Below are 13,819 nucleotides of genomic sequence, written 5' to 3' on the forward strand. Positions count from 1 at the left end.
ACAAATATCATAGCGCCGTATATTTAACATTAACGATTATTTGCCGGTTACTGTTAATGAATCGTCAAATTACATTACGTCAACCAGTGCCACAGCGTTAAACTTGTGCCTCTCCTGGACGTGGTGAGTAATTGAGTATGTGTTTACACCGCTTGTAGCAAACCTCCAGCAAAATCACGGCGGGGGACACCAAAATGGGCTTCACACATTGTACCCATGGAGAATCGAACCTGGGTCGTCGGCGTGACGAGCGAACGTTTTAACCACTAGATTACCCCACCGCCCCCTCCTGTATACAGCTGACATACAGTACGCATTAGGAAAATTCTCGACTGAGACTTCAACGCCAGTTCACGTTCCCGGGTAGTGGTAATCGTTATCTCCATTCCACCCGTTAATATGGTGCAGCAAACCGACAGGTACATGTACTTCCGTTTCGCCGTGACATAATAGATTAACTGTACTACCACTTGAATTGGGGTAATCCGGGTGGAGCTATTTCTGGATACCCACTAACCTATTAATCTCAAGTGGGTATGCGTTCGAGGAGGGGAAATTATACCCCTACTTGTCTCCTGGTAGTTGAAACGTTCGCACGTCATTGCGAACTTTGTACATACTCGATTCAATCTGTGAACCCCAGTCGCGTTGTCCCCGCCATGATAAGGTTGAGACATTGTTAAAGGCGTTTAGCCACATAAATCCACAGTCCTTGGAGGATATGACACGACAATGTTCGTCTTGTCGGTCAAATACCACCGGGCGATGACAGTTCACCCGCGCTGAGTAGATGACACATGGTAAACAATGTACATTCTATCATGTTATATTTTCCACACAGTCGCAGTAAATCGATGTGGAGTTTAGTCGGGCAATTGAGCGATGACATCAGAAAATAATCAATACCTCTGTTAAGCAACTCACCCGGGTTGTGAATTAGCCAAATCAGATATGTCATGTATCAACTAGTGGCTGTAAGCGCTGGGACCTAAGCTGTTGGTTAGCACTGGCAAGAGACGTACATTCCGACCAGCCCGACCTAATACTGCATACACCAGTCACCAGACAAAGCCTTCCTCGATATTTCCATTACATATGAACTTCTTTCTCCGAAGCATCTAAGGAAACTCCATATCGCTGAGGCTTCTGTGAAAAGGAAGTAAAACGGAGCTTGGTTACAGTTTCCTCTGAGGGAAGCCGAGTCCATTCTTCCCACAGGGCGCTGTACAACTCTTCCATGCATTTGGTATTGATTGTTGGTCGTCCATTCAATAGGCGGATGATAATGGGCAGTCCCTTCGCTGTACACAGTGAGGCAGCCGTACTGTGAGTGGAGAGAGGGGAAACTTACGCTAAACTACCAAACATGCTTAAGTCTTCCCGAATGCTTGGTGTCATGGGGAAGTTTTGTTTCTACCAAACGAGCAGCCTCCATGAAAGTCGCCCTATAGCGTGGTATTGATTCTGTCATGACTTAACGCTATTGTTGAAAGAACACAACAATCCCTACAACGCTGACGACGACTGGAGGATCTATCCTAAACATGTTCCTCTCACCATCGACCATTCATTTTACCCATTGTGAGGCGGGGCAGGGACTTCCTGATATTACGAAGGACACAGATATGGAAGAATTGTGTAGGAGACTGCTGAAGAATGGCGAAAGTCCTAAGCTACAGGTTGCAGAGAAAGATGGGCAGTACTTCACCCTCAACAACACTCGTCTCCAAGTGTTTCGGTGGTTGGAGAGTGCTGGAAGGTGTAAAAGGGTTAAGGTGGACCGGGTACCATTACGGGTGATCCCGGAGGGAATTCGGAAGCTGATGACTGTTGGGGGGATGAAGGACGGCTTGGATGAAGGTGAGTGCTTGAGGAAATGGGGGCTACAACGGCAGCTTTATCGGCTTAAGCTAGGTCAATATCCTTATTGTATGGCAATCTCGATATTAATATTTACCCTTACTTTGTCAATATGTGGCATCTGGTCTATACTGGCTACAAACTCTGTATTTATTCGCTATAGCGATAGCTCAGTAACCCCATATGCACATTTGCTTTGAAACCACTGTGTTGTCATGTCTATAATCTTAAAGGCCTTCTGCTAGAGCAGAGATTAAGTGCTTCGCAGAAAACACAGCAAGAGGTTTCCTGATGTGTTGAGAGTTTTCTTGGTGTTTTCAAGTCCTTACGGTTACAGCTGTGTCTAAACGTACACATGACCCATCCCGATTCCCTTCCCAAATATGTACCAGGAACTGCATATGTATTGTGTACACTTTACGGTAATCATATATGGATTATTCTATGTGAAATGACTATCAATATTTGGGCTAAATTTCCAGCTCATTACCCCAATGGATCAGTGGCTGATGAATGTTGGAACCAGAATTGTTGTCAAACTGGCCCTTGGGTGAGAGGAAAGCCCCGAAGACTCAATAAAAACACGTTATTAACTCTAATGAGTTTGTAAGTCATTTTCTTGCCATGTTAATCGTTTACCTGGGTTAGGCCAAGTGTATTTTCCAGAATGAAAGGAGCTTGTGTACCAAATTGAAGAATTCTCAGTATTTTAGGACGATATATTTGTCTTTAGATGTATACATGAAAGTACATTTTACAAAGATAGTACGTATCAGTTTTAGGATGCCGATATTAATATTAGGAGGTATTGATCTATTACATCTCAAGAGTTGACATGCACCTAACACGATCACGACTATTAAACATGCTTACGCGTACTGTAGTAAATCATGTGAAGTAGGAGTAAGCTTTGCACCGGGTATAGCTGGTTCTATATCTGGAACACAAATGCTGTGAAAGGTTACACTTGTTGACCTCAAGTTAATTTATAACATACAGCTTAGTATTGAAAAAAAATACATTCAGTTACTCGTCCTTTCAAGACCAGTCGTGAACTGAGATGAATAATCCCATGAGAAATATTACACTTTCCAAAGCAATATAATCATCTCTTAGGGTTTTAACATACTTTGCAGTATCAAGGCAGTCTGTCATAATCGAGTCAAATCAGTGGTTGATATTATGAAGTACGACGCCATTTGTATCTGACCACCCGATCCAATTTAATCGCAAGCAATAGAGAGCTTTGTATCGATTTATACTCCCGTACAACCAGTATATTATTGAACTGCGATCGTATAGTAAATGTCCAGTTGCTATACACCGATACCCATAAGCGTAATTAATATTTTAACGTATATAACATTGAACACAATTCAAAACAAGGTTTGATAGATATAATGCCAGCCACTTTTCTCATATCATCCTTTCCAAATGATGAATTGGCGCTCTAGCATTGAATTCATGTCTATCATCTCGACTTAAAGTGCAAATGTCATTTTCGCATGGAAGGCCATTTATCATGGACCAGACACCGCTTGGGTGTCACTGCTCAATAAGGTGGTGACATTTCATTAACTTTCTCCTCCACTGGATGTTGGAATTTCCACATGTCTGTCGAGAGTTCCTGTAAATATCGCTCTGATTAAAGGATTTACTGAGTATTAATCTCCCCAGCTTAAAAGGAAAGAATTCTGTGACTGTGCTGGTTTGTGACATATATAGCCGTGAATCAGCGTGATGATCCTGTAAAAATTATAGTAACAAAACCCTTTCTATAATTCATTTTGCGATTCCATTGTTCACCTTCCCATTATGTCGAGCAATATCCCATCAGGTACAGCCTTTGAAAACTATGTTTGAAATACATTTGAACATCATTCAAGGGAGCTCATTCAAGGGAGCATGCTCATGAAAGAGCATCATACGACTCCTGCTCACAAAGTACAGCTTCCAAAATGTTTTATGTATATCACTTATAGCAATGTTCATACTTACATCTCGATAGCATCCATACATAACGCGTATGCTCGAAACTCTAACGTTATTACAGTGGTAAGTAAATCAGTGTGCACTACAGCTCTAGCTGCCCGTGAGGCGCCTCATCCCACCGGGTACCCATTCACTACCGTGTCAACAGAGTTAATTTTGAACACAGGCCTAAGGTGAGACATGTGGATGACTTTCCCCAACTTGACGCATCAGTGACAACCTAATGTTTTTCCCATCTTCACTTGTACCAAGTCTTTCCATGTTTATGTGCGTGAATACTTGACTTGCCTTCGCGCGTGTTTTAGACTTGGTACCGCAGATGGGAAAAATATGATTACATGTTAGCGAACATCGGGTACCATTATCATTTTATAGTGAATCCTGTGCATACAAAATAATTTATAGACCTTTGGAGAGACTTCGTATGATTCCACTATATCCATAAGGTCACAGTACCATCTTTGACTACTAACTATATGAACGTGAATGCGTACTGCTTGTTTAACGTAGGTAAAATAGGCATTTAATATAAAATCACGCTTAATAGTGCGTCGATGTTAAAATGATTCACTATAAAAACTTGTCGATCTGGTCTCCACGGTCTCTATAGTACTGTGACCTCACTTTGCTGCTAGCAATCTATAGCCCACTTTTATGTTGTGTTTGTCAATAGAAAAGGTTACTATTTTCCTCGAACTAGTATTGATAATATGTGTGCTATTCTAGTAGTTCTACTGTCCTTCTATGAATCTTTTCATAAAGTATTCTAAGATTTATTCTTAATTTATGAATTTCTGTCGTCACGATATGGCTGAAATATTGCCGTTATGACGTAAAAGCTTAACTCTGCAGTATCAAGTGCTAGTGTATGATAATACCGAAATTGGGAGCGGGGATGGGATTTCTACTTCATGACATTCACTTGTTTTCTCTGAAAATAGAACCAGAAAAATATTCATCATGCATTTACAACACAAACCCTGTCCGGTAAGAACCTTAAACACGTTTCACCATACATTCCGAAAATCATAGCGATTACTAACCATACACTCCACGCTACAGCGTTGTGAAAGTGTGTCTGTATCCAGTATCAAAGATACACCAATTTCATTTTAGCCAACAGAGGCTTCGGGATGTTGGAAATACTTATCGAAATTTGATTAGTATTACTGGTTTCCTGTGGACTTTGCGGCGTTGTTTGGGGCAAACAGTTAATTTTCCAACATGCTCATGAAGACTAATGACATGACCACGCAAATAATGTCATTTAGCCGATGGATCCCTGGGTCCGCCAATCTGGCATATCCCGCGTCTGTACAATGTGCCTATCCTTGTCAGAGCATAATGGACAGATATTATCTGACGTATGATATGTCAAATATCCCCTGCCGAGATAATCAGCTCCAAGCGGCATGGCTTCCTTCGCTTTGTAGGTAACGGGAATTAGATTTGTCACATGACGTAATGCAGATCTAAGAGAAATGACAAGCCATGGCCTTGGGACTTGCCGTATCCCACCGTGCTTGCCGTCACTTAGCACGGGCATATGCCACATGATTCATTTGGAAGGGAATGTTACAAGTGAAATTAACTGGCGTCTGACAATCGGTAGCGCTTCCATTAACATGAAGCGTGTCTGATATCAAAACCAGATGTAACCTCAGATGTAACGTTCATTCTTCTGTCAGAGACAAGGCTTGTATCGCCTGAATGGCGTTTTGAAGTGTTTATCTGAAGGATGAATATTTTTATAGAAACAGGAATAGATGACACATAGATCTGATGTATTTGACTGGAGGTTGTGTTGATGCATGCCCCCATCAATAGAGAGTACCCGTATATGTTTCAAGGTTCCCATTCACCAAAAGAGACACAAACATACAAGAGGACCCAGTGTAAGCTCATTATTAGATTATAGGGTCATTGGTCATGTCATCATATATTTCTACTGACATAGTATTACACTGAATTTCGAATACCTTCAAATGCCATTGTTGTAATAACAGACGCGTGTGTCAGATTCGAAATGCCCATAAATCTTTTATATTTGTACCAGGAATAATCCATAATGATATCGTTTAGTGACTGTCGGAAGTAGGTCTCGGATGCAACATCTGGCACAGAGTAATGAAGATGATATACAACCGATGCAGTCAAAAAACCCAACATACCTCGGTATGTGGTTATATTGGATTTGTGTTTGCTATTCAACTTGGAAACTGGGTTTGGCAATGAATAAATGGATGCTAATGTGTCTGTATTACATGTTATGAAAATTATGTTAATCATGTTCATACAAACACGATGCTCTGTAGACGACACTTAACGCTACAGAGGCTATGTACATATGCATGTGTTTCACGACCAGCTGTTGTCAGCATCTGGGACACAGAAAGACCAATGCTATGCGCAAATTGACAATGGCGGGTAACACTGATACATTAGTTTAATGGACGTACATCTACAAACAAAACAACCCCCACCCCACCCCCACACACACATTCATATCTCCATACGCACACAGACTGACAGACACACAACACAAAAACATTAGGTCTAGGCCAAGCTCATGACATTTATATATCTCCACGAGTGATTCATACACTTCAGCCTACGTCAAACATGATATTTGTTTTTAGTTTCTGTATGGTCTATATTCAAATCCGTTGTAATAAACAAAGCAATTTTTTGTTCAATGTGCAATAAAGGTACACAAGAACACGACGCCTTATTGCTGGTAGATTCGTATATTTTTATAAATAGATGCAAATTTCGTAATGCCATAATTTGTGTTTAACACAACGAACATAATGTTGCGTTTCTATGGAAATAACGCAACTGATGTTCGTCTATAATGTAGGCGATTTAATGAGCGCTTCAAGTGGAGCTGATTTGCACTCGGGGTTGCGTTCATGTGTAATTGGCTGGGTGTTTATGACGCACAACTAAACCCGTGACGTGTTTTCTTTATAAATAACAGAAACTAGCTGCCTTGGGACCAATATTGTATTTGTGTTTTGAAATGGGACCAAGATCATACTTGTTGGCTGGTGTGGGGCCAAGATCATATTGGTTTGTTGGTATAGGGCCAAAAACATTTATGTGTTGGCATATGGGACCGATATCATATTTGTGTGTTAGCATGGGACCAAGAACACATTTCCTAGATGGTATAGGATCAAGATTACATATGTGTGTTGGTATGGGACCAATAGTATATCTGTGTTGGTATGGGACCAAGAACATATGTGTTGGCTGGTGTAGGACCAAGATCATGTATGTGTGTTAGTATGGGACAATATTATATCTGTGTGTTGGACAAAAAACTGCATCTGTTTGTTGGTATGGGACCAAGAACATATTCCTGGGCTGGTAAATGACCAAGAACATAAATGTTGGCTGGTATAGGACCAGGATCATGTGTGCGTGTTGGTATAGGAAAAGGATTATATGTGACCAAGATCATATTTGTGTTTTGGTAATATGTGCACATTGTGTGCAGCAGCATGTAAAAGGATACGGTGTGCGTGTTTGCACGTGAACAGGGTCACTGTGTCTTCCTTTGTAAATATAAGGGAATACATCATATGTGTAATGCTATATACATATGTGCGAACTGATACAATGTTTGGTGCGCTACTGCGTTTACCTGAAATATTCGCTGTGGATATTTAAGCAGTATACAATATGATGCATTTATGGTATCTTTATGGTATCTTTGTACAGCAGGAAATGTTCACCGTGTTGCTTTAGCTGTCTGGGTGTGAGGGTGTGTGGAGCCATCGCTACTCTGTGTCAAACATTCGTGTTGTCAAATCTTGACTAAACAAGACGCTTTTAGATGAAATGAGAATGAGATTGGCCAATTTCACTGCCTTTTCTGGAGCCCTTTTCCCATGAGAATCGCCATCTAATTAGACCTGAGACATAGCCAGACTGAAAGCCGTTGTCCACGACGGCAAGAGACGAAGTGATCAGAGTGTGGTCAGAGCTGTTGTTGTCGCCACCGCAGAAACTCATATAATTGTTTTGTGTTAATACAGGCGACGCTGATCAGCCTGCCGCAACCTCGCAGTTTATGTAAGACGCTTTTGTGTTCTGTGCACAGGTTTGTTACTAATGAGTCTTGAATTTGTGTGAGGTCAAATCCGGTTTATTAACGACCACGTTCAATGTTGAGCAGCGTCCGTCTAACACAAATCGGGGTACCTTAAAGGTTGTTATAAAAGTTTATTTTACATTCGCCATTCATCCCTGAAGATTATTATGCCATTAGTGTTTGTTTGTCATTATTGTTAACATTGCTCTCAATAACTCCTTCGATTATTTCAGTGTAAGTATTTCCTGCACAAAAGAATCTTCATATTTCTCATTTGTACTCAATAAAGGTACTGTTACGTCGTGATAATTTGGTTTGGTTGTTGTTTAACGCCGCACTCAGCAATATGGCAGCGGTCTGTAAATAATCGAGTCTGGATCAGACAGTACAGTGATCAACAGCATGAGCATCGATGTACGCAACTGGGATATGATGACATGTGCGAAACAAGTCAGCGAGCCTGACCAGTTAGTCGCCTCTTACGACAAGCATGGGGTGTTGAAGATCAATTCTAACCCGTATCTTCACGGGTTACGTCGTAAGAGGAACGACATGCCACGACAGTATACGGGACAGTTGGATTGATTGACTGATTGACTGATTGAACATATCTTCATATTTCTCCTTTGTACCCAATAAAGGTACTGTTACGTCGTGATAATGTGGTTTGGTTGTTGTTTAACGCCGCACTCAGCAATATGGCAGCGGTCTGTAAATAATCGAGTCTGGATCAGACAGTACAGTGATCAACAGCATGAGCATCGATGTACGCAACTGGGATATGATGACATGTGCGAAACAAGTCAGCGAGCCTGACCAGTTAGTCGCCTCTTTCGACAAGCATGGGGTGCTGAAGATCAATTCTAACCCGTATCTTCACGGGTTACGTCGTAAGAGGAACGACATGCCACGACAGTATACGGGACAGTTGGATTGATTGACTGATTGATCCGTAAGAAATATCTACCACAGCGACAAAAGAATTGTGTCGATTGTACAATTCTGACTAAATCACGTGTATGTGGCAATATTACAACTGTACGACGCCGTCTGTAAACAATCGAGTCTGGACCAGACAATCCAGTGATTGACACCATGAGATACAATGAATATACCTTCAAATAATGATAATATTAGGTGTTACGAAAACTCAACCGTTCCCTACCCCCACTGTAGCACCCGTCATAAACACCTTTTAGTAATATTGTCTGGGATTTCTTTATTCAACTTAATTAGACGTGAAATGCCACTTCCATTCCTCTCCATGACTGAAGTTTACCATTAGTAAAGGATTCATTATGTATGACCCTGTGTTGTTCTGGTGCTACTTCTCGTAACCGATGGTTACACTGACAGCTAGGAAAACTAATTAGCAATAACAGACTGAGACATCCTCGTCGCCTTCATGTGCTATATTAAGAACCTGCCAACACCTTCACTAGTGACGGCTATTACCTGAAAGGATATTGCTAATGTGTTTGAAATGAGGCACGAAGACGTTGTCAAATTCTATCTAAAAGTATATCACCAATACGAGGAAAGTCAGTAAATAATTATTACTCTTTATTGTAAATTAATGAACAAATGTATTCTGTGAAACAGTGTAACTACATTTGTGACGTTTAGAGCAATTATTATTTACATGTTTGTATTTTGTGCTCATATACCTCCGTTGCGCCACTATTGTGCAATAATCTGATTGTGATCGTTCTACTGTTATAGTGAAGACACACATGCCAATTTACTTCTCTGTATCTGTGAAGACCCGGGTCAGTAATGTATGTTGTGGAGACTAACAGTATCGTGTTATCAGACCCCCTGACTTGGTTGATGCTTGTCATAGTATCGTTGTTGCCTAGATCGATGCTCAGGTTGAGGTTCTTGAGCGGCTTTTAGAAGTTGGTATTCAAGGAAAACACAAAAATGATGGATGACAACATCTTTTTTATTGTATGTCACAATTCACCTGACGAAGGGGCAAGGAATAGCCCAGAAACGTTGTGACATACAAAAGAGAAGAAGGAGTCATCCATAATATTTGTGTTTTAGATGCTCACGTTGTCAATGACTGGATTTTCTGGTCCAGACTCGATAATTTACGGACCGTCGTCAAATAGATAGAGTGGAATATTGCTGGGTGTGGCGTTATGCACACAAACAAAACAAACCATTTGTTATATATTAGACCTAAGTGTGAAGACAAATGTGTGTTTCAACTCAGCATTTGATAAGACATGAGTACGGGAACAATCAACAAGTCGATCAACAGCTAGATATTGTATATATTTACTATGTGTTAAACATTGTAACGTCTACAGAACTGTTGGTGTAAAGCCATGCCAATGCCGTGACTAGTTCTAGTCTCAAACGGTCGTGCGACGAAGCAGGCGCTTGAATCCTCGACAGCTTTCACTATACGGATCGTCTTGCCGGAGCCTGCATGCATATCTGTTGATAACATTGAATAATATGGTAACATTGATTATTTAGTATAGATGTGGAACAAGTTATCAGAAAAGACAAATGTTTTAGTGCTTTAAATCCATTCCCTGCGCTTTTCATGTGGTTTGAGAAACACCAACGCTTACATTCCGCATGTGTGTGTGTGTGTGTGTGTGTGTGTGTGTGTGTGTGTGTGCGTGTGTGTGCAGACACGGTTTGTATGATATCAAAGGTTGTTGCTTCATTTAGTCCATGTGAAAAGTGTTATATGTTCTTTATCGTAAAGTTTTATCCTTCAACTCCTCATGGCGTAGCGGTTTTGTGCAGAGAATTCAAAATGCCCGTTTTCGACAATTAGGATGTTAGGGTTATTTGCCTTACCATAAACTTCATATATCCACTGCAGATACTTTAAACAGGACAGTCCATCCTTGTATATATTGTATACATTGGCTGAAAAATATATCAAACATGCCCATCCCAAAATACTAAATGTTCGGCCCCAAAGTTATTCTCATAATTGATACCTCATGTGCCACAAATCAGTTGCCAGCGTGGGAATACATTATCTGGCATGAGTGAGTGAGTATAGTTCTACGCTGCAGTTAGCAATATTCCAGTAACATCACAGCGGGGAAATGTCAACTCCAGGGATTTAAATGGTTTAAATATATTGTCCTCAAAGGATACGTCACTGTATCTTAGCAGTTTCACCAGTACACAGTGGACACCTGAATTGTATTCATGTGGCGAATCGAACCAGGGTCTTCATCGTGACGAGCGAACGCTTTTAACCATTAGGCTACGGCACCGCCCTATCTTGTATGAGAAATATAGTCTCCTGTGTTGTCATAAATGATCGATCATAAATAGTGTACAACTCTTACCAGAATAGAATGTTGCTACTTATCCGGGGTTTAGGCGGTAACCAATTACAGTATTCTCATTAACTATCCGTTATGTTACATAATATATGATATTCATGTGTATTTGGATTATAACCCTGGGGACCAGGTTTAGTATAGCTCCCAACCACTGCATTGCTTGTCGTAATATAAATCTACATCGGATCGGGTTATACATTCCGTGACCTGTTTGACCGCGGGGTGTCGCACCCGATAGCGTTGGACGTACGCGTTGTTCATGACGCGAACCACAATCATATCTCAACCCAAATGAGTCATAATTTAGAGAAGTGATTTAGCTGGAAATGTACTGAGTGTAGCCTAAACGAAGCCCACCCACCAACCAACCAAGCAAACAACGATTGGATCTGCAATTGGGTCCATCTTTTACGACAGCTACCAACTACAGTCATGTTTGATATTTCATCGGTCTTCGTCTTAACCATTCATTACTTTCAGAAAATTCATTCGTTTATTTCTAATATATGACATTACTTGTCATGTGAGATTTCTCCCGTGAACAGCATCAGATACACCCTATGTTCGGACGGCAGTGAACCCTTACTGGCAATAAAGGCAGCGCCTGTCACTAGATCTCATCTGCAGTGACGTCCACAGACATAGCTATTATTTTAGTCTCGGTGAAGGAAGTACCCTTATCGTATAAACTATCAACCCATCCAGCCTAATACCTCACGTTTACAGGCGTCTGTAGGAGGCAGGGGCGTGATAGGACTAGGTTATTCCGGTGCCATCTAAACCCAGGTTTGGAAAGCATTTAGACGGATCGCGATTGCCCTAATGCATAATGGAAGGCTTTATTCTTGGAAGGGAATTTGTTATTTTGTTGTAAATGGAAAACGTCTATGACCATTGTGAATGGTATTATTCTAATGTGAACTGAGTCCATTTGTGTCCCAGTCGGTCCTTCTCTATGGCAGAGATGGCAAACTTGTTCGATGCTGCAAATGAACATAAATTGATTTCTGGTCAACGATGTGATGAAGGATCAATTTTGCAATTTCATCAGGTGTCAGGTAAATTCCTCACTCATACTACAACTGACTAATCCTCTTCATTTGAAGTAACCCTTGATGTTGTACAAGATGTTGGAGCTAAGCTGAGGCAGTATGTGTATTTAAATCTTTATAAACCAGTAAAGCCCTTTTTAACTGGGAAATTATAAAGAAACAATACGCCCTGGCATCTGTCCAGGTTATATTAACACGGGGTGTTATAACAAGGTTCTGTTTCTATGAGGTTCCTTTTGATACATTGGGAATCGATTAATTACGAAGTTCTACCCCTTCGTTAGTTTGTTGTCGATATTTGAATAACAACGTTAAATCAGCATAAAAGGTACACACAATAAACTATGGTTATGCACAAAAAGGACCACTAATTCTGGTTCGTTATAACCGTAGTTCGAGATGCGCATTTCGAATAACATGGTGGTGGTGTGGTCCTGTGCATAGAGCGCAGGCCACTAATCAGTTGAAGTTAACCAACGTTGGGAGCGGAGAGTCCTTGGATGTGTGACCGTGTTTGGCAGCTTAATTCCTGAGAGTTTCTAGGACTTCATTCAGTCCTGCCCCACAACGAAGCACATGGAGACATGTGGTCTCATCTTAGGCAAGTGGGTTTGTTCAAAAGTGCCTCTGTTCACCCAGCAGAAAAAGGGTACCCGGTGGGATAAGTCATGTGGCTATAACCTTCTAGCGCCTCACAGGCAGCTTGGGTTATCCGGGCTAATAATGAACTGTAGAACTCTATTTTTTATTTGTATGCGCTTTGAACATGCACTTGGTGTATGGAATTTAGTGAGAGAGTGAATTTAGTTTTACGCCGCACTCAGCACTATTCCAGCTATATGGCGGCGGTCTGTAAATAATCGAATCTGGACCAGACAATCCAGTGAAGTACGCATTGTTATAACATATAATCCGGGCCCAAGTAACAATTCCTTACATCCGTCTTTTCTTTACATGCGTGATCGCTATAGACGTAGTTATATATTTTGTGATGTGTTGTCAGGGTAAAAGCTATAAGTATGCAAACATAGGCAAGGTTTCTGCACACAAGATCTGATTAACGTGGTTCCACTGCATTGTGCAGTGTGATAACAGCGTGTCATCTTTAGATTCCTCATCATGTACGCCACTGATACCACATTACGACCAGATAAGATTGTTAAACAGATGATCACACATTTGCTATCAACTGTCATCTGAATGGTTGCTCATGCCCACTTGACAAAGCCTGTTCGTTGTCTTCACTCAACTACCGCCTTTGGACGGAGAATACCACTGTTCAAATAAAGGAAACGAAATCAATCAGCTTTTGGTCTTGAAAGCCCTGTTTCTTCAGGTCCGGTGGTTTCTGATGTTACCTCGTGCAGTTCATTGATTCAATTGTATGCCAACTGCATTGAGACAAATCAGATGAAATTGGCTTCAATCCGGGAACGGAAAGGACAAACAGTACGCCGGGGGAGAGACTCACAGTGTACAGAGTTCAAACA

At 41.1% G+C, this 13,819-nt stretch overlaps 1 protein-coding gene across 1 annotated transcript in view; it reads left to right on the plus strand.

Annotated features, from left to right (window-relative positions):
- The first annotated feature begins 904 nt into the window (after positions 1 to 904).
- Positions 905 to 13,819, plus strand: part of LOC124259879 — a 43,583-nt gene continuing 30,668 nt past the window's right edge. Inside the window, exon 1 of the mRNA XM_046694101.1 lies at positions 905 to 1,860. Within this exon, the coding sequence (XP_046550057.1) occupies positions 1,545 to 1,860 (316 nt within the window). The 5' untranslated portion in view covers positions 905 to 1,544. The remainder of the gene's footprint in view (positions 1,861 to 13,819) is intronic.

This window comes from Haliotis rubra, unplaced genomic scaffold (genome assembly GCF_003918875.1).
Source record: "Haliotis rubra isolate DU_JTF1 unplaced genomic scaffold, ASM391887v1 Scf74, whole genome shotgun sequence".
NCBI classification, from domain to species: Eukaryota; Metazoa; Mollusca; class Gastropoda; order Lepetellida; family Haliotidae; genus Haliotis; species Haliotis rubra.